General features: G+C 37.9%; 1 protein-coding gene across 12 annotated transcripts in view; it reads right to left on the bottom strand.

Moving 5' to 3' along the window:
* tweek (transmembrane protein KIAA1109 homolog tweek) overlaps positions 1-22,553 on the bottom strand; it is a 211,042-nt gene that overhangs the window by 168,999 nt on the left and 19,490 nt on the right. For 8 of the 12 annotated variants that reach the window (XM_083121292.1, XM_083121286.1, XM_083121285.1 and 5 more), the window contains 7 exons: positions 21,542-21,697; positions 21,059-21,156; positions 19,916-20,073; positions 8,334-8,517; positions 7,151-7,276; positions 6,442-6,645; positions 5,163-5,357 (listed from right to left, as the gene is read on the bottom strand). In XM_083121292.1, coding sequence (XP_082977418.1) covers positions 5,163-5,357; positions 6,442-6,645; positions 7,151-7,276; positions 8,334-8,517; positions 19,916-20,073; positions 21,059-21,156; positions 21,542-21,697 — 1,121 coding nt within the window. The remainder of the gene's footprint in view (positions 1-5,162; positions 5,358-6,441; positions 6,646-7,150; positions 7,277-8,333; positions 8,518-19,915; positions 20,074-21,058; positions 21,157-21,541; positions 21,698-22,553) is intronic. The other 4 variants (XM_083121295.1, XM_083121294.1, XM_083121287.1 and 1 more) reach the window with 1 other exon arrangement.

The following is a 22,553-nucleotide window of genomic DNA, read 5'->3' on the forward strand; positions in this document are numbered from 1 at the left end:
GAAGCATGATGTCACGGACACGACAAGGGAGTCCGCCGTATATAAGCACGTGCTGTGCACCGAGGAACCACAGTGCATCATCACCATGGCCAGGGGCAAACCTATTGACAACATCGCGAGGAGAAGAGTGGTGGAGTTGCAACGGGATGGACTCAGTGAACGGGAAATAGGGTGCCAACTGAACTTACCCAAGTCAACCGTCCACTGCATCATCAAACACCAACAAAATACGGGTACTACAGAGCCACGTAAGGCCCCGGTCGAAAATGCCTGCTGAGCGTGCGTGACCTACGGATATTTAGGCTCTATATCCAGACCAACAATCATGTTTCTGTGGCCGAATTACGACTGTGGACTCGAGAACGCTTTCACATTGAAGTGTCAACCAGAACCATTCGCCGTTACCTACAGCAATGCGGTTACCGAGTGTACAAGGCGAAACGTAAACCCTTCCTTTCCATTCATTCATGGTGGTTGCGGTAAACGCGGTTTAAAATTACTTACGTGAAATTTAAAAGATTTCGTAATTCCGCGTTGCACAATTTAATGGTTCAATCCTATTAATTTCGAAGATCCACTGTCTTCATTCACAAAAGGGTACGGCGTTTGAAGCGGAGATCTATTAATTTCGAAGATCCTTTGTTCCATGTTGAACAAAGGCAATCGACTACGGTGGGCACGAATGTACCGGGGATGGACATTTCGGCAGTGGAACAGGGTTTTGTGGACGGACGAATCCATTTTCAATGTTGTGTACGGGAAAATACGGAAAACAGAATGAAGCAAAATGTTATGCACGTCGGGTACAGAAACCTGCGTCAGTGATGGTATGGGGATGCATGACGGCATCTGGGGTTGGCCCACTACACGTCTGTGAGGGCATTGTGAATGCACACGCCTATACACGCATACTGGAGCGGCATCTTCCCACAGTGCGAAGGCACCTGTTCCACAGGTGGCGTCTCATCTTTCAACACGACAATGCCAGGCCTCATACAGCACGGCTGACAAGAGAATGGTTGACTCGCCATCACGTGCGAACTCTGCCATGGCCACCATCGAGTCCAGACCTCTCGCCCATTGAGAATGTGTGGCGTGTTCTTAAGCGACGTGTGCAACAGAGGGGACCCACGACAGTGGCTGCTCTTATCGCCTGCCTGCAGGAGGAATGGCACCCCATCGATGTGGAATACCTTGAACGACTCGTCCGCAGCATGCCCCGATGCATTGCCACAGTTATTCGCCGACGGGGCGGCGTCACACCATGGTAAACAGGATCCCCTCTAACAGTGGTCGAACTTCAATGTCACGTGTAGATGGACGAAAATGTTTTATTTTGTGTGGACACCATACATTGCTGCGTTGCAGCGGAAATTTATGTTTTCCTTTGTTCCATGTAGCCTGCTGAATAAAATATGTTCAGCATATGCATGTGTTCTCCTTTTTTCACAACACACTCCTATATTTGTGACTGGTCGAACTTCATTATCACTAAGGTAGTACATAAGATCGAAGCAATCTTTTGGCGAAACCTGGATAATAACACATTAAGCAGGTTGACGATCTTTAGATGGCCTATCTGGCTTAGATTATCTGTAACAGTTTCCCTTTTTTTTATGAAGTGTTACAGAGAACAAATAACACTGAAATCGGTTACTGGAAATTGTCGGCTAAAAGGCCAAGAGTTGCTCACTCACGGGGAACTGCTGAAACTAGAGTTCAGAGCTAGACAGATGGGTGAGACTTCGAGGCACCACGGATCTGTATTTTGGAACATTCCTGCGATATTTTCGTGTTTCTCACTTGGCATTGGTAAATATTTCCAAAGTGGTGCATTCAGCAATGAAAGATTGTCAGCAGCTCTTAGGACAAGGAAACATGAATTCATGATGAAAGTTGTGCGTGAATAGCCATGGTCTGCATGTGCTGCAATTCTCCAATGAAATGGTTAACATTTTTAAAGTTTTAACATTTCAAGGAGCAGTTTTTAATTGGGAAAACGACATGGTAATTTAACGTGCACCTGTAATGGGTTTTAGATTTTTAAAGTTTTTAACCACACATCTTTTACCAATCCTATTTCCTGTGCTTATGGAGAGTTCGACGTGGTTATGATTTATACATAACCTAAACGTGAGCAGCCTGAGGAAGGGAGCAGTTGCATCCCGAAACGTCGCTGGAGTTACCTCAATACTCGCAAAACGTAAGTTAATAATACAGAAAGGAAACATGTCAAGGCCACGCTAAAATAACATCCAATCTCTCTCCACATTTGATCTTCTCTTCCCGACTTATACACGTGTCTACTTCGAATTAACCTAAACTAGTTTTCCAAAAAGTGTCTTGCAAACAACTACGTATTAAAAATTATCCATATTTTGATTTATACGTACTGAAATACATTAAAAATTCTATTTTATTGGCTGGGGAATGGGAAGAACTTCGGATTAAAAGGTACTTCATATTAACCAATATCGTACTAATGAGTTTTTCCTGTTTTTACCCTGCAAAATGTTTTGGGTAAGAAGAATGAACTAACTGCCTATTTACAAAACCAGGTTACATGAATATCTTTTATCATTTAAAAAGTAACAAAATGTCAGAATTTTGCACTAAATTTCAGGCTACTTGTAAAATATATCATATTAATAAAACTAACTAACAAATTAACTCTAACTCGCTAGCCTTCTTAAACACGAAGGTTCATGGCTGCAGCAACACAGGCCTTCCATCTGTCCAAATCTTGAGCAAGATCTATATACTCTTTTCCATCCCTACCAATTTCCTTTAGGTTCATCTCAACGTTGTCCCTCCATCTTTGTCTTGGCCTTCCTACAGGTCTCTTACCATCAGGTTTCCCAACAAGAATCCTGTGAACTCCTCGTTCCTCTCCCATTCGTGCCACATGGCCTGCCCACCTAAGTCTTCTTGATTTAATTATTCTAATAATATCCGGACTTGAATACAAATTATGTAACCTTCTCCACTCACCTGTATCCTCATCCCTTTTAGGTCCAAATATTTTCCGACCTCGCGTTCTACGAGGAAACCTTGGAGTATTGCAATTGCAGAACACGCGGGCTGTGGCTATTTAGTTTTAAAGTTTTAACGTTTCAAGGAGCAATTTTTAATCAGGAAAACAGCGTGGTAATATGACATGCACCTGTTATGGGTGTTAGGTTTTTAATGTTTTTAACCACACACACTTAACCAATCCCATATCCTATACCTAATAAGAGGTCGACGCGGTTATGAATTGCGTATAACCTAAAAGTGAACAGCCTGAAGAAAGGTGAGGTTGCATCCCGAAACTTCGTAGAAGCAACATAGATACTCGCAAAACGTAAGTTATTAATATATTTTTATTGGAATGCTTTTATATTTTACAAACTGTGTGCTGAGTCAGTTTCAGACAAAGGTTATAACAAAAATAAACCATGAGGTTTCCCAAAGCACATAATGATCATTTGTACATCAATCAGTATACACATAACCATATAAAGAGCAAAATGTATTGAATTCAAGAATGCTAAACAACTGCATCTTTAATAGGGTTACCAGATCGCTAGGAGGGAAAAGTACGGCATAATGTCCCAAAATGTAGGACTTTAAGTCAAAATGTAGGACATAAAACATTCACAATAAATAATACACATTTCTAGAACACGTTAGAAAGTAATGTACAATTTACATTTTTCAACTTATTGTGATTTTTTAATGAATTCTTATATGCAAAATTTCCAAACTTGTAATCAATACTAACTACACTTCTCACTACACATGTTTTAACCAATACTTCTCAGAGGAGAAAATTTTTAACAAAATTTCAGGTTATCAAAATATATTGATGAGATACTCAACAGTCAAACACTATGAAATTTGCTATACTGAACCCCAGTGCCAAACTCTTTTTACAGACTTTCTGAGAAAAATATTTCTCTCATGACTCCATTGTGTTGATGGTAATGAAAGTACTCTCTCATTATGACCTAGAATGGCAAGCAAATATCCAGCAATTACCATAACTTGAAATGGTTCCAGAAGTTTCATCTAGGGTAGTTTCAATTACTTTGTTCTCTATACCCCCCCTGATTTATAATCAAAATATTGAATAAGAATGGGAAACGGCTTGTTCCATCAGTATAAACCCCAAGGCACGATATTACGCTCAGGCACTGAACAGTTACATCATCAGAATGTGGTCCTAAATTTTTGTTCATTAAGTGCTTCCGTTTTTGTTCCAAGATAAACTTTTATTTTATTTTTGGGCAATACTGAATCAAAATAAATGTCACTACTGAGTGCAGCCCATAGACTTCTAACTTGCATGATTTCTCTTTGTTCAACTGAAACACGTATTTTCCTAATTAATATTATGTGACGCTCAAAATGTAGGACATTTATGATATATTTCAAATTACTCCCGGACGCCAGACATAGAGCTAAAATGTAGAACACGTCCGGGAAAAACCGGACATCTGGTAACCCTAGTCTTTAACATAACTTTCTCATTAGTAAACGTTTTGTTTTAAAGCAAATACACATGACAATCCTTCATAACAGGAAGAATTATGGATTGTTTCCACTTCTTCTTTACTCGTTTTTAAACAAATTAAGTTATGAATTTGACATATTAACGAATTCCCACCATATTTAATTAACTCAGCTGGTATTAAATCAATGCCACGAGGATGGTGGCAGTGGCCACTGAAATTAATCGAAAAAGAAGAAAAAACAGCTTTGCGGATAAAAGTGAGTACTAGTTTCTCCGTATTTAATATCCTTATTCCTAATGTAGATCTTATTCTTAGTCCAGGGATCTCCCAAAGTAGTCCCCACCCGGAGATCCGAACGAGAGACTATTTTACCTCCGGAATATTTTACCTTGGGAACATCCATGGCCTCATATTGCTGATTCTTGACATCTCATTTTACAGTGCAGAGTTGTCAGCTCTACGCTTAACCCCCAATATTAATGGAGGACCGCACCTCTCAGTAATTTTACCAATAAACTGGTACAAATTGAGTACCAATACCAATTAAACTGTTCCATTTCACTGTGCTATTATCCTACTTAATTCATGGTCAAGGCATTAACCTATTTGAGTCCTAAAGACTTTAGTTGCATATGGGATATTAATCTAATTGAGAGTTATAAATACCTGCAGGCCGGAGAGCATGAGATGGCCTTGGTTGAGGTGGCTCTCCCTGTTCAGCCTCGGCACATTGTCAGAAGTGAGGAGGATTGCTGGGGACAGAAGCAACTGAAGCCTTGTTTCACGAAAGCCTTTCTTCATTTCAAAGCCAAATCGCTCCAGCAGGATGATTGGGCAGGGAGGATCCTTCTCTGAGCAGTTCTGTGAGAAAACATCTTGTTAAAGAAGTCCAGAGAAATCAGCGTTGCAGCCCCTACAGTAAATTAACTAGCGACTAGGGTAGGCAGAATATAATTTTGCTCTGATACAGATTCACGATTCCCATCATGAAACTCTTCTGAGGTCTGATCAGCCTGTGTGCTACATAGAGTGCAGATTGATGCTTTTGCAAAATGCAAGTATTGAGGGAATTATGAAAATGTACATTCTATTAAAAGCAAATCTCTACTAATATTCTGTGACAAATTGGATTTTGCGATTACATGAATACTAATTGAACACACTGATAACTTCACGTGGGAATTTTGAATAATTTAAGGCAAAACTGGTAGACTTACATGTAGAGCCAGTCAGCTACATATTCATGGTGAATAAATATCAAGATTTCGGTGCAAAAACTGGGCACATTTCAGTATCAAAAGCAGTATTAAAAAATGGCATATCGGTGTTAAAATGATGAATAAAGCCCTGATTTAAGAACTACACTTATTACACCAAAGAAACATTTCCCTTCTAATAGAACATTTTATGTAGTTATCAGAGAAATAAGTTTATTCCTATGTAAAGGACTCCACTTTTGTTTCTCAAATATTTGCAGCAGAATTAATCAATTTTCCATGATTACATAATTCACAGGATAATTCAGACTTCAGAAAGTGTCATGTCAGTAAATAAACTCTAAATTTCATGTTTAAGATTTTATCTCGCATTTTGCAGTTCATTTTGCATACTTCCGTGACAAAACATGGTAGGAAAATGCACCTCCTCACACCTTTCAAAAATATGAAAAATGATCATTACAGTGCGTTACTTCACATTTCGTGTTCTCGTCAAAACAAAATATGCATTCCTCTACTAATCAAACACTGCGGTTACTTCATATGGGAACCTTGAATAATTTACAGCAAAACTAGAAACAGATATGGTTTATATTTAATACTTATTGTTTCATGCTGATAAGTTACTAAAGAATATTTTCAGATTACATTCTTAGTAAAAATTGAAAGGTGACTTGAAGCATTTTTATTTAGTGTTGTTCTCTAATCCCTCTTGTGGGCTCACGTACCTTTACTAGGTGAGCCTGTACATCGTGCATTGTGATAGAAACTTGGACATCTAATGGTCTGAAGGGGCGAGGATCAAATGCTTTCTTTGGGCCTGGTTCATTCTCTGTATTTGCTGTTGCTACTGCTCCTTCAGTCGAGGCCACGGATGAAGGCTGAGCCCGCTGCATGTCCACAAATGACTGATCTTCTCCAAAAATGTTCTCCTAGAAACACACATGCTGGTAGTTTTAGTTTCGGTTTTAAAAATGCTGCACAAAAATAAGAACAACTGGCTTGTGTAAGCTACTGTTTCATTTCCTGAGTCCTTGAAACTCCACCAATCCTGATGATCAAATGGAAAATCCATGAAATGTTATCAGTTATTGTTTGGTTTATGGTTATAAACAAAACGTCCATATATATATGCTCATAATAATAATATTCAAAATTCCTGAAATACTAATTTGTACATGGCTGTTCATAGTTTATGCGAGTCCTATTTACTTGGAAACAATTTAAGATATCTACATTTAAAAATACACATGAAATTTAAAAGTAGTTAAAAAAGAGAAAAAAACCTAACTAATTTCGTTGCCATAGAGCAATGTGCTACCAAGCTTTACTGCTTTCAGTTCAAATAACACATAGTTTCATTTAGTAATTATGGCACAACTTAGTGCACAAAATATTTCATGATAAATATTCTTCTAGAGTTTGACGACCACTTACTTTAAGGTGCATGAAACTTCTGAGCAGGGACCCATACAGCAGCAGAACAGATGGCCCTATTTCTAGTTCTAAAGAAACTTTGTCTGGAGGTAATGTTGTTGGGTCAAACCTTTGAGATCCATCCTGCTGGGAAAGAAAAGTAAATTTAAATAATGTTCCATTTACTATCAGCTCATTCACTTAAAAAAAAAGTTAATTGAATATATCCAGTAACATGCCATGCAAGATGACAATGATAAACATACAGATTCAATATAAAATAATAGGGATATGCCAATACTGATAAAAGTACCGATACAAAATTTACCCATATCGATAACTGACATTCTACCGATCTGATACAAAAATTCAACATGGGTCCTTAAGAACTTGAATGATTCATTGAACTCCTTAATGAATGAATGAATGCAGTGCAAAAGTTGTATATTTAGACACCTGCTTTTTAAGAAGTAGGATATGGAGATTCTCCATAAAAATTCTAACAAAATGACAGAATTTTACACTAAATTATAAGATATATATAGAAAAACCATATTGGTAAAATAATCAGTAATTTTACCCATAAACTGATATGCCTATATTGGCCGATACTAATAGAGTACCGATTAATCTGTCCCATCCCTATAAAATAATAATAGACATTTTGTGCAGAATATGTTTATTTTACTTCCTTAATTAAGGAATGCAACCAGACACAACTAATAAGGTTTTTTTTATTGTATAAAATGTGTTTCTTATTTATAAATGAATTGAACAAGAACTGAACATGAATTTTGCTTTTACAATTATTAGAAAAATATGAAACTGACAGAATTGTGAAAGCAAGTTATAGTTTACTTATAGAAATATCAGATCGGTGAAGTTTAGAGAAATGTTAGTTACAAACTGTCCATCGATTAACTGTTAAACCTTAATTGAGTCACAGAGATAGTGAAAATAATCACCATTAACTAGAAAACAAAAGAAGTTACAATAAGAGAATTTCATGTGTCAGGGTATCTACCTAAAAAAGTCATGCAAGTCAAGAAATTATACTTTTATACAAAACATACAACAGATCAAGTTTGTTTGCTTATCTTTTTCACTGAAAACTTTCATGAACAGCATGGAATGCTGCTATCTAGCACACTATCTATATAATTTCTCACATTACCTTTTTCACAGCTACACTTTCCGAACTTACCTGTGACCACTGCAGTGGAGATTTTTGGTTCCTTGGAATCCTAATGGGTGACAAGAGAATCTCCTCCTTCTCAGGAGTGGTGATGTCTGCCTGAGGAGTGGGTCCCATTGGAGGAATAGGGTAGTATGTGTAATTGATGCTCAAAGCAACAATAGGAACTGACCAACAATCTACCCAACCATTGCTATTTAAGAGATTGAAAATGAAACTACATTATTGAAAAATATATTCAAGCAATTCATACCTGCAATACTTTTATATATACTCATGAAGAGTTTCACTCACAAATAATGATTTTTGAGTACTATTACCATTCTGTGAAACCTTACAATGGAAAAATGTTAAGAGAGAAACTGCTGTTCTCATTAATCCATGAGTAAGGTCTGAAGCGTTGTTTGTTCAAATATCAATGCTAATTCATGTCCTTTTATCAACACCAAAAATGCCACTAGACCCTCAACACAATTACTAACATCTGTAAGTATATACAGATGTTGTTGTACTGTGCGCTGTTAAAACTTAAATTTTGTCACCATGTAATGCCATACAGTACGGTGAAATTCGATCATATTATGTTTATCATCAAATAATGGACCAAAACTAAAAAACACTCAATCTGTTTTTTCTTTTACGATTAATTACAGTGACCACTGCCACCATCCTCGTTGGAACAGCTTCACGGATAAAAGTGAGTACTAGTTTCTCCGTATTTATATATTATATACTACCGCGTCTCTCGTTTCCCAATTATGAATTAAAGTCTAATTGCAGTATTAAAAGGCCAGGTTAATTTACATATTTTATCCACATAGGTTGAGAAAAATAAATAAGTGGAAACAGTTGCAGGTCTTTGTTAAACTCATGACAACAAATAAAACATACAAGCAACAATAAATTACATAAGGTGAAAGGTTTCTAATTGCTGTTTTATTCACATACAGATTTATAACATGCAACTCAGATGAGAGCTTTCTGGAAAGTAACCTCCGTTTTCATCTGGTGAGGTAGTAGGAGTAATAGTGACATGTTTGGCAACAGTGTAGTGCGAGTCAGAATGCATTCACATGTGATACGGTGAAGGTTGTGTTAACAATTGAATTCAAATTATGTGTAGCAATTGAGGATCCCGAAAGCTGTTAGGTAAGCTCAGTGATAACATTTCTCTTACCCAAAAACTGTAAAGCTGTAAAATCCAGTCAACTATGCAAGCTTTGTGGAGAGAATGCAGAATGAGGGTGGTGCAAGACAAGAGAAGAGAATAGAATGGATTTTATTTAAGCAGCCGTGTTTCAGCCTCGTGGGCCGTTCTTACAACCAACCCTTGTCAAAGATAAAATAAATGAATAAAAACAAAGAAAGAAAATAAACACGTTGATCATGATAATACAATAAAGATAATATAAAGATTATACAATAATAAAATGATGGAATGGCACCATATGCTCAAGATGTCCATCACCAGAAAAAGTTGCCGGCCGGCTGTGATGAATGAACTGGTTCACAAGATTGATTAAACAGTTTGACATGCGCATGAAGAAATAAGGCATGACTTTGATCTCACACAGCTGAATTCTACAACAATGGAATGAAAACCCTTTGTACCATGCTAAACATTTGGTTGAAGGCTATGTTGGAAAAATACTGCAAAGTTTTCAACCATACTGATGCTTTCTCAGTCACTAAACTCTCCAGGTAGCCCTCCTAGGCCTGTAGCGTATTTTCTGAATGCAAAATTACGCGTGAAAATAAGTTACAAATTCTTGCTTCCCATCAGCTCGGAAGCACACTGCAGATGATTTGCGAAGTAATTGAGGTAGTTACACTTTCCTCCGCTAGAGGGAAACACTAGGTTTCTCTTCGCTGTGAGTTCACCAGTAATACGGCAACAGTTTTTCTCTCTCCCCGTCTGACTGAATGTACGCAGCGAATCGACATGCAGTAAAATAGGTGTCTGGTGCAACGTGTACTTCACCACGTTGCAGTATAATTGCGAGGAAGTTTTGCTTGCTTACGTATCAATGTGATGACTTATGGATTCAGGAAAATTTTGTGTTGTTGGTGAAACGAGAATACATGCGAATTAACATGTAGAATTTGCCAGTGTAAAAATTTGCTGTACACTTGTAATGATGCGATCATTACTGGATCCTTTTTTATGTTATAAATTGTGTATGGCTATGTATTCCTGTACTTTTGGGTTCTTGGCCGTTGGGGAGCGGTAAGTTTCCAGTAACGGTTTAGGTCATTAGCGGGGCCTATAAATAGGAAGGGCAGGGGAGCAGTCGGTCTCAGATGTTTGGCGGAGTACAGCAATGTAAGAGGTATCTTCTTCTCTAAGGGGAGCGGCTGCGCGAACTTTCTTTCCTTACTATGTGAACCGACGGGGATATTAACTTACTTTCTTTTAATACACACACTTGCTCTTTTCACATTATTACAATAGTTTATTTCATGTGGGAAACCGGGTACACAGCACACATACCTTCAGCCACCTTTTTTGGTACTGAGGGTTATATTTTTTTTTTTTACTCGTGGAGCCAGTGGCTACGCGAGTCTACACACTCTCTTCGGGAAGGGGGGACAGGGTACACCGAAATGTAATTTTGCGAATAACGGCCAAGAATTAACTTCTGTAAATATAATATGAATAAACCTATATCTATCTAAAAGGAAATGGGCGTTAAGCTATAATTTGAAGAGGTACGTGTCTATTGCCTAAACTAGCATCCACAGAACTTCAGGTACTGCAAGTTTTGAACCTCGGGACAAGAATTCAAAAATGTATGGTTGTGTATATTGTGTATGTTGCTGAGAATCAGCTTAAAAGCACAAAATATACCGTTACATACTGGGGGCTCAGTCCGGGATATTTTTTGTGAGAAGTACTGAAGGCAGATGTTATTGCGAAGTGGAAAGAAAGTAACAGAAGACAAAATGGCAATTCAAATAGACAGGGAGCTCATTGGCAAGTTGCTAGGCAATGCGAACTTGGAGGGAAGGCCTGAGGAAGATATTGTTGGGGATCTTGAGAGACTTTCTCTAAACCGTACGCAAGGAACTTCGGCAAGGACGGGCGAGGAGAAAATGAGCAAAATCTTGGAAAAAAGCAACATTAACATTCCGATCTTTAAGGGAAACGTCGGCGATGTAAGTCCACACGATTATTTGTATGAATTACGCAGTTATTAGGAAATCATGGAAATTGGGGATACTTTTCTCTTAGATAGAATCTTGCCGCTTTCGTTGAAGGAAATCACTGCAGATTGGTTCAGATTTTCGAGACCGTTTGGCACTTTTAGGGAATTTGAGAAGGCGTTCTTGGAAGAATACTTTAGTGTCGATTATGATTCGGAAATAGCAAGGATCATCCAGAACAATTACCAGTCACAAGAACAGTCTCTTCTTGCATTTATTCGACACACCAGGAAGCTTTTTGCAATGAGGGAGAAACGGGGGACAGAAGACGAGATCATCCAGCATGTTTTGAAATTTTCCCATCCTAAATTCAGAACACACTTGTACAACAGAACATTCGCAACAATCAAAGATTTGGAAACCCATTCTTAGGACATTCAAAAGAGATTGTATTCAGAAGCTCTGTACTATTGTCCAGAGCTAAGAGATAGCAGTTTACCACTAGCGTCAACTTCAGGGAGTGTCGCAAGGCAATTAGTAGCTGCGGGGGCAACAAACCCTTTCGGTCGCGTGGGAACAGAAGTATCAATGAGTGCCATAAACCCGGGTCTTTTCAACCGCTTGAGCCTTTCCGGGAATTTTGGAACCCCGCCGAGAGCAGAAGAACCGATGAGGAGAAGGGGGTATGATGGTCCGCAGAAAGGCGCCACCCGTGCCATTTCTAAAGATACCGTTAGACCAGAACAGATAACTCCGGTTCTTGCACACGTAGAAGGAAAGCAAAACAGGGGGAGGAATAGGGAAATACGCAACTGCAGAAATTTCACTTCTGGCGACAAAAAACCGTTAGTCATCTGTAAGGTTCAGGGAAAGGACTTCTCGCTATATTTGGATTCTGGTGCGTCTGTGAGCACCGTGTCTGTTGAGATTGCAAGAGAACTGGAAAAACAAGGAAATAAGATTAACAATAAACGTATTAATATTTCTTTGGCAGTAGGCTCTGTACAATCATGTGGGGAAATGTATCTTACTGTACATTTGAATGGGATGAAATTTAAGCATAAATTCGTCGTTCTGCGCAATTGTTTCACGGGATTTATCGCAGGTCGTGGGTTCATAAGGAAGGCCGGCATATCGCTACATTTGAAGCAGGGAGGCTACAGTTTTGAGAACAGTAACGTCATTAATTTATTTTCTGCGGAGAAGAGGGAAGTGGGAAAGAGGCTTCCGTTCTCGCAGCAGGGGAGAACGTCGACTGTGGAAGCTGGAGCTGGGCTAACCGCGACGATGGAAAGAAATGAAACTGTTACTGAAGCAACCGCGACGATGGAAAATTGCAAACCGCACCCCGAAACTGAGAACGTGATTGACCGTGTTGAATGTTCGACTGACACTGTGCAGAAATCAGTTGCAGATTTCAGCGGTTTGTGTACTGCACATAGTGCGAAGCAAATGAGGAAGAAACAGAGGGAAAATTTGCTTCGGAGCACAAAACTGCCCATGGTTCATCTCTCTGAAAGTAAAGATATGGAAGATTCTTCATTGTTGCCATTCTCTGCCACTGAGGGAAATGAAGAATACAATTCTGAGGAGCCACGTAGGCTTCTGGACACAGCCTCCCTCATTTCCGAGCAAATGAAAGACAACTTTCTTGCTGACGTAGCGAGGGTTACAAGGAACGAGGAGGTGGAAGGAACGAAGAAGTACAAGGAAAAGGTGAAGACCCAGGCCAAATCTTCGTATTTCGACAACGAGGGAATTCTTAGGAGAAATTTGCCTACGGAAAAGTACAAAGAGAAGGGAAAAGGGAAAATATGGGCACCTACTTCTCTACGTTCGCAAATTCTCGTGTCGTTGCATGATAATGCATTCGTTGTCATCCTGGGAGATTGAAAACGTTAGCGAAGGTTAGGGAACAATACACTTGGATAGGCCTAACTAAATACGTTATCCAGTATTGTAAGTCGTGCCAGCCATGCTGCGTATTACAAGATGACAGGAATAAGCAAGATTTCATGTCAAGTAAGGAGGAAACGAAATTCAGGATGGAAGATGCCAAGAAGAAAACTTGTGATAGGAAACGTCGCAAATGCACGTTTCAGGTGGGGGATAAAGCTTGGCTTAAGGAACATCCTATCTCTGGTAAGGCCCGCAGAGTAACCAGTAAATTCTCGGGGAAGTCCTCTGGATCACACGCAATTGTGGAGCAAACTTCAGCAAATACTTTCAAAATGAAACACAGTGGGGACGGAAGAATATTGAGAGCCAACAGTGACCAGTTAAAGCCTTATTCTTCGCCACCTGACTTTGCAAGGAAAGTAGCCGAACCCAATTCAGCAAAGAGAGCGCACGTAACTTTGGCAGGAGGAGCAAGACGAAGATATATCCCGAATGCGTTACAAGCTGAGAAACAGATTCTAGTCTAATTTCAAAAGGGGATTTTTTGTAAATATTGTACATAGGGACTTATCTATCTTTTCTTTATTCTATCTTTCACTTATTTTCTCTAACTCATACCTCATACAGTACTCATACCAAAGTGTCGTTCCGCAGTCAATTTCATCGCGAAAGTAACGCAAAGTTAGTGCGTATTCTTTTACCGTGTAATTTCGTCGAGAAGTCGCAGTTCGGTGGCGAGTGAACGCAGTTCTAGCGCCGGGCATAGCAGTGACATCTTCGGATGTAGAGCCAGTTCTATCCATTCAGTGGAAACCGGTCGAAGCGGTGACTTCCGATCTCGGAAGGAGCGCAGAGCAGTGGCGTTGCCGGGAGTCGAACCAGCAGCCTTGATGACTTGGATGGATTTCCAGGAGACTGTCTCTCATTGGTCCAGGAGGAAGGATGGAAGAGATGCTGAGTGGGTAAGAATCGACGTGGGTTTACCAGCTCCAGTGCTGAGGGAAGATCGCGGATCTCGAAGTACACTTGTGGACAAAATTAGGATGAACATTGACTGTCAGTGTCGTGTGATCTAATGAAAGTGTGTTTGTAGTGAACAGAAACTGCGGACAAGTGCTTTGTGTATATTATTATTATTTTTCTAGGTTACAGAACTTTGATTTTCCTCTCTTCAGGAAGGGGGGACTATGTAATGATGCGATCATTACTGGATCCTTTTTTATGTTATAAATTGTGTATGGCTATGTATTCCTGTACTTTTGGGTTCTTGGCTGTTGGGGAGCGGTAAGTTTCCAGTAACGGTTTAGGTCATTAGCGGGGCCTATAAATAGGAAGGGCAGGGGAGCAGTCGGTCTCAGATGTTTGGCGGAGTACAGCAATGTAAGAGGTATCTTCTTCTCTAAGGGGAGCGGCTGCGCGAACTTTCTTTCCTTACTATGTGAACCGACGGGGATATTAACTTACTTTCTTTTAATACACACACTTGCTCTTTTCACATTATTACAATAGTTTATTTCATGTGGGAAACCGGGTATACAGCACACATACCTTCAGCCACCTTTTTTGGTACTGAGGGTTATATTTTTTTTTTTTACTCGTGGAGCCAGTGGCTACGCGAATCTACACACTCTCTTCGGGAAGGGGGGACAGGGTACACCGAAATGTAATTTTGCGAATAACGGCCAAGAATTAACTTCTGTAAATATAATATGAATAAACCTATATCTATCTAAAAGGAAATGGGCGTTAAGCTATAATTTGAAGAGGTACGTGTCTATTGCCTAAACTAGCATCCACAGAACTTCAGGTACTGCAAGTTTTGAACCTCGGGACAAGGATTCAAAAATGTATGGTTGTGTATATTGTGTATGTTGCTGAGAATCAGCTTAAAAGCACAAACTATACCGTTACACACTAGAACAACGTATTAATTCCTGCAAGTTTTGTGGAAGTTATGATTCATGAATAAGCTTGTCACGTTTGTGTTTGGCTGACACTAAAGAATTTGTGATAATAGAGCATGCTAAAAATGCAAACGAAGTTAGATGCATCAAAAGCGTGCCATTTTTGACTGAGTGAGAATCGAGAATCGTCGTGTGGACAGGGTTGCTCATGGTGCATGTTCCTGAACTTGTTACGTCGCGAGTATGTCCCGGGTGAAGAGGGATATAACTAGATGTCCATGTGCTATAATTGTGGAGGTTGAATTGCAGTTGCTGAACAATTTAGAATGTACTACCGTGCTTGTGAGCATACAAGTTAGGCGAAGAAACTGTGATGTGGCATGTTGAAGTTGCCACGAGGTACCATTGTTTCAATTCGAAAGTCACAAATTAACTTTAAGGTATGTACTGTTAATTTAGTATGGCAAAAGGTCATTAAAAATGTGGTTTTTCTGAGTAAGCAGAGTCAGTAAAATTAAATGTCTCCCACACAATAATTGAGCATTGTCTAAAGAACACAAATAAGGTAAATGAAGTATAAGTATAAATTCTCGGATTAATGAGTAGTAGTAAAATCCCTGTTATACACCACCAAATTTCAAATTTGATTTTATGACTGTAATTGGTTCAATAAAAGTGTGATTGTTGATTGTTGAACATTAGGCACATGTTTTAAAGAACTATTAATGTATAAATGCCAAAAAAGAGTTCATGTTCAAATATCTCGTACCTGATACTGCTTGTTGCTCAATTTGTTAATTGTTATGGAGAATAGCAGTCTGTTGCTCAAAATTGTTGATGGTTTGAGAATTATACGAAATCATCCGAATAATAAATGTTGTTGAATTCAATTATAACTCTTCATTATCATTTGATAGATAATTATAAAAACATATTAGTAATACTTGACAATATCGTCAAATGCTTGAGCATATAAAAAATGGTTTGTTTGTAGAATACTAGAGTTTAGAAGTGTAGTTAGATATTTTGGTAACTGTGTACTTCTGTTACAGGGGTTGTGTCTTCTGGAACAGCATCTCACCTTTGAAGAAATATTTCTTTTATAGGTATCGCCTTATATTGTTTTATGAATAATTGCAATAATTGGTCTACTAAATCCCTCTTGGGTTAGACTCAGTTAGTCACTTTGCATTTTTGCTGATTCTGAAATGAGATTTAAGGCACCATACTAGTGTGGGATTAGCCTTCAACTTAGAGACTTGTAAGTGGTTAGTTTGGGGGGTTAGTTTTGATCCACGGCCTTCAGTATTAGTTTCCTCCCTTACATACCCTTAACCCAAGCAGGCCCGTAGCCAGGAATTCTTAGTAGGGGGGGCGAAGTCAATCCTAGAGGGGGCAAATTTTTAATATATTGTGTTGCATTGACAGATATAGCAAGGTACAGAGAGGCACTTGCCCCCCCCCCTCCTCCAAAAGTAATAAGTAACAGGAAAGGGATGTTATCTTGAAACTCCAAGGAACAATAAAAGTTCAAGCAACATCAAATAGCAATATTTCGATTATAACCTTTCGGACTACCAAAGAATACAAAGATAAAGTTTAACATAAATAGGCTAATCGGGACTGTATCTAATATTTACAGGTCAATAATGTTAACAGATGATTAATATGTACCAACAACTTTGGGCTTCTCTGCAGAACTGATTAAGGAAGTCATTTATAAATCGTGCTTCATAATGTCTCCCACTAGTTTCCAGTATGCAAGATTTTTATGCACAAAGGAATCTAACGAGAATCCAACAACACCATTGTGTTGTGTTATGCAAGAAAAATCGAATTAATTAAATAAGAATGGTTACATATTATCTAGACTTTGATGAATTGTGTAAAAAATTGTAATAAATTGTTTGTAGGCCTACTTGCTAAAACATTGAAACATGGGTCTCTTACTCCACCACGGATCCTACGTTGCATCAAATGAAAGACTCTTGCATCACTACAGACAATGTTTGCCTACTGGTTACGTTAACCATTTTGCAAAATATTGTGTTGTTGAAATACATGTGTTTGACACCTGACAAACATATAGGAATCCCTTGATTGATCTATGACTTCTTGGATTACAGCGTCATCATTAATATTTCATATCAAGTTTTATAGAGGGAAATGTTGTATCCTCTTTACATTATGAAAAATACCTTCCTTAATGACTATGGTACGAAACCGAACGATATAAGGAGCCTCCTTCGCCTTACCCCATTTCCGCGGCACGGGGTCTCTGGGCTGCTTATCGTCACCACTTTTTGAGCAGAAGAGTACAAACCCCAAACATCAGTTTCTTTATACTGATACTCTTCTCAGTCACTATTTACTTGTATAATTCTACTTTCGATGTTACAAGCAATCGAAATATGGCATCTTCTGTTCTTAATGTATGCAATCCCATTGATAGCTTCGCAGTTGCAAATGGCATTAAATTTTACTGTCGTTTAAAATTCTGAGAGCAATATATAACATAATATGGAAACGATATCATGCAAACAGTAAGGGTTGAAACTTAAATTTTCCTTTATAAAATGGATATCATAACACACACCTATGTTGCTTATCATATTTGATGCGTTTGCATAGAGAAATGATTCATAAGATTTGAAATTGATATTTACACTCCATAAGATGCTTAGTGTAACTCTTATCAAACTAGAAATTTTATAGTTTTCTAACCGAAATAACAAATGTGAAACACTATCACATTTTCATCATGTTTGATAATAATTTGAGTCAGTAAGCTGTCCCACATCTTCCATTAGCCGACCTCCATCATAACACACTACGAAGCCAGGGGGTTCCAGGTTCGAGCCTGGGCAATGAGTGTTCTTTGTAAGCAGACGCGAAACCACAAATTTTTATCTGGAGAGGGGGTCAAGTACCATGACAAACGTGCCAATAATAATAATATTAATATAGTGGTAGTAATAATAGTAGCATTAAAATACGTTATTATCGTCGTAAATCATGCAAAAGGGGGTAGAAGTCGGTGCTAAAGCATTTGTGTTTGAACAAATTATGTGAAATATTAGTCCAACACATTCAATTTCATATTAGCTAGTAATGGAAAACAAGCACGCAAACTGTATTTTTCAATGACAGAATATGCATGAAGGACATTATTCTCTTTGTACATATGACATGTACAGTATAACTTCCATGTACACTTCATTTAGATCGTTTTGGCGGCTCCCAAGGCTGACTTCCGCCGCCCCCTAGCAATGGCTCTGAACTTGGACTATATGAACAGTAGGTATTTTCATTGCGAGCGAAGCGAGCAAGAAAATTTTACGAAATGTACTTTTATTTGTATAAAATTTGAAATCGAAGGTGCAATTGCCCCTCTGTGGCCCCTGCAAGTGCCCTTAGCCGTCTGGAAGAAAAGTGCAAGAAACACTTGAAAATTAATTCCATCTCGAGTATCCATTTGTCATGCTGTTCTTAGAATCTGCTAGTCATGTTTCTTTACTTCAATGTTTGCCCCCCCTAGATTGGACTTCCATCCAAGATTGGGGGGGACAATGACCCTGCCACCTTGTGGTTGCAACACTGTTTGTGAGTGTGTCTTCATCAATTTCACGTCATCACTCATTGTCACGATTAGCTAGATGTGGCAGAAAAGCAACGCTAAGTAACAAAAATCAAATATCCGCTCCCTCTCTCTATCACATGAATCGCTATTACCAAAAGGTAGACTTGGGAAACAAGAAATTATGCAGTTCAAACCTCATAGCAACACATCCAAGAAAAACACCCAAACACATTAGGCACCTTTAATACAAGACTACTCAAATTGTCACAACTGTTCTATATACTGAAAATTGCGAAATCATTTCCCGAAGTCTGAAACTGGAAGGGAATTCTTTCTCCCCAATTCTGATACGACATTATACGGAATCCACCTTCATAAATCACAAAATCAATAAATGTTTTTGTTATGTTGCTAGAGTAATACAGAATATAATTGTAAAGATTAGTGAGAATTCCAGGTAGGAATATGTTCTGTATTTTTCACAGGGGGGGCAAGGCGGGCTCTCAGGGGGGGGCAGTTGCCCCCCCTGCCTCCTCTAGCTACGGGCCTGAACCCAAGTAACCACATTACAGGCCCTGTGCTTTTAAAAAGTGTTAACACTTTCTGCATTGCATTATCCTTCCAAATAGTTGTTATATAACCCAGAAAGTTGCAGCATGAACTAATTTCCAAGAAATGACAATATGCTTACATATTTGTTTCCTCTACTAAGGGTACTTGCTGACTTGGATCAACCTTGTATGTCTAAAGAGGTAAGACCTTTTCTTCTGTACCATATCTCACTTAAATTCATTTTGGTCAATTAGAAAAAAAAATATGTGGCATTTAAAGTTCATTCATACAACATATTGTTATGTACTTCTAGACAGAATATTATCACTTGTTCAAAATGCAGCACTGACCGTGGCAGAGTGGCCAGGAGTCCTGGATTCGAATCTCGCCCTGGGCAATGGTGTTCTTTGTGAGTGTTCCTTCATCAATTTCATCATACCATCACTCATCCTCATCTTTGTGATTAGCCAAATGTCGCAGAAAATCAGCCAAATCAATCACTCAAAACTTACCTTTTCTGACAAACATTTCGCCACTTCCTTGAAGCATCTGACGATTGCCTAAGATTTCCATGACGTCCTAAGATTTTGGCATTTTTATCCAGCGCAAGCAGAACACTTCTATTGGTGCACACTTCAGATAAGTAAAGAGACAAATCCACACTTTCTCCCTGTGTTTATGAAGAAAAAGTATTACAGGTTAAAACAGACTATGATGTCAATAAAAACATATCGGTATTGGGTATTATTAGTTTCGGTTACATGACAGATACAGGCAAATAGCTTTCTGGAGTCCAAAATGAACTGGGAATTATGAAAAATGCACAATTTCCATTACCTCTACACCACTGCGGCCTCCAGTGATGCTAGATCTACAGCAAAATCTTATTTTAGGTTCCCAGACTTTCCCATTTGGTACATTCAATCTCCACAGTCCCAACAGAGCAAAAGTTATAAAATTTTCCCACGTTCTACATTTTCTTTCTATCTTGGTCTCCTGAATAATGTAAAATCAAGGTTTCACTAATGGACATACACTTAGCAATACGGATGTCTGAACATTTCACAAATTAAACTTGTGTTCTGAATATTTTTAAACATTAAGTCATAAGCATTTCACTGCAATCCCACATCAATCAAGCAAGTTTTGCTTTCAAATGTTCAAAAATTACACACAAGGTATAATTGGAATATAAGTTTTCATTTAATTATGAAACTCACTTTTGCCACACAATGCTGGTGCAATATTTAAATAAAAGTATGTATTTTGCATAATTTGCATGATAATTCAACTCCATGAAGAAGGCTCTGGAAGATATTCAGACTCTAGAAAGTATTGGCCAGCATCAATGCCTAAATTTCAGCCAATGCCTTCAGACAACAATATAATTGGCAACAGCTGACATCAAAACATTGGCAATGGTGTCTGCTCAGTCCTAGTCTTTACACATTAAATGTTCAGAACAATATGTAAATACAATGCGATTTTGTTGCAATGGCATTGCTGACTTGGCAGTGATTAAGGAAAATCATTAACATAGCTCTGAAGCAGAAATGTTCACATTTATTTTCAGAATATGTTTCAAATTAACCTGTAAGTCCAGTACAACGTAGCCTTTCGGTGCAAGGCAATAAAGCTACTTAGTGCCTGCTTACCTGGATCCAAAACCGGATTGGTACATTTGCTGGGAGGAATTCTATGAAAGGTAAATCAAATGACAGATCAAACACATCTCCACAGAAGGCAGCATGAGCTGAAAATTAAAAAGGAAATTATAATTTTAGTAACTCTATTTCACAAATTTGTATGAACATAAAGTAATTTGTTCTTTTAATGGATTAACTAATACAGTTGATACACACTAATGTTTATAACCACAATTAATACACTCTTTGGAACAAAAAAAAAATAGAATTTCTAAAATCTACGAACTTTCATTCATCTCCAGTAAACAAATTCAGAAATCCACTGTAGGAAGATTTATCTACAACATAGCTACGTAAATGTTAGAAGATCTCCAAATAGCAAAGATTCTAAGTTCAAGTACTTGTGGTATAGCAGAAGTATTTTCACAGGATTATTTGTAACTCAAAACTATTTCTGATAAACATGCCAAGTGTAACAAATATAGGAATTACCATTTTCCTGGTTTTGTGATGAACAATCAATCCAGTTATACTCATTGCAAAGTGTAACCAATTCGAATTCTTTTAAAAGCAGGTTTATTTTCCAAGTGAAAGGCATGAAGTACAAGATATCAGGAATGGTCTTGCTTGACCAGTCATTTACCATATCTGCAAGAAATAAAAATCATAATTAAAACTACGTTTATGAATAAACATGACATACATGAAAAGTTAATCAAAAGCAATCTCAGTATTTTATAGCAGTGTATATAATCATTAAATACTCAACAGAAAACACCAATACGACAGAAAGGTTTCATAACTTCTTGTGTGTACAATCAGGGTATTAATATTCATTGAATTCACTCTACATTAACAGTTCTCAATAATTTTCCTGTAGTTTACGGTTATTACAAGCATAAGAAAACAGCTTTTCTTTGTGACGTTTCAGGAGAACACACGCTCCTTTCATCAGACATTTATTTTCATTTTGACTAAAGATACAGTTATAACAATGGTTAGTAATTTTTTAAACAAAAAGAATCCCTTATATAATGGATGTTGTCAATGTTACATTGTTGTAATATAGCAACTTAACTGTGAAAAAAGCAGTCTGTTTTATTTTTATTTCAGATTTTTTTAAAATTATGAATCCCAAATATCATCAGGTAATTCAAATTCATCATTGTTTTCACAAAGTCTCTTGATGTTTTCTGTTACATTAAATTTTAAAGATGGTGGCTTACTCCATTTGTGAAAAAGAAAACTCCATACTGGATCTATGTTACCATTTTCATTATTTAATTAATTAATTAATTTAATGTAACAGAAAACATCAAGAGAGTTTGTGAAAACAATGATGAATTTGAATTACCTGATGATATTTGGGATTCATAATTTTAAAGAAATCTGAAATAAAAATAAAACAGACTGCTTTTTTTCAGAGTTAAGTTGCAACAACAATGTAACATTGACAACATCCATTATATAAGGGATTCTTTTTGTTTAAAAAATTACTAACCAT

Source organism: Lepisma saccharinum, chromosome 4 (genome assembly GCF_977018435.1).
Source record: "Lepisma saccharinum chromosome 4, izLepSacc3.1, whole genome shotgun sequence".
In the NCBI taxonomy this organism is placed as follows: domain Eukaryota; kingdom Metazoa; phylum Arthropoda; class Insecta; order Zygentoma; family Lepismatidae; genus Lepisma; species Lepisma saccharinum.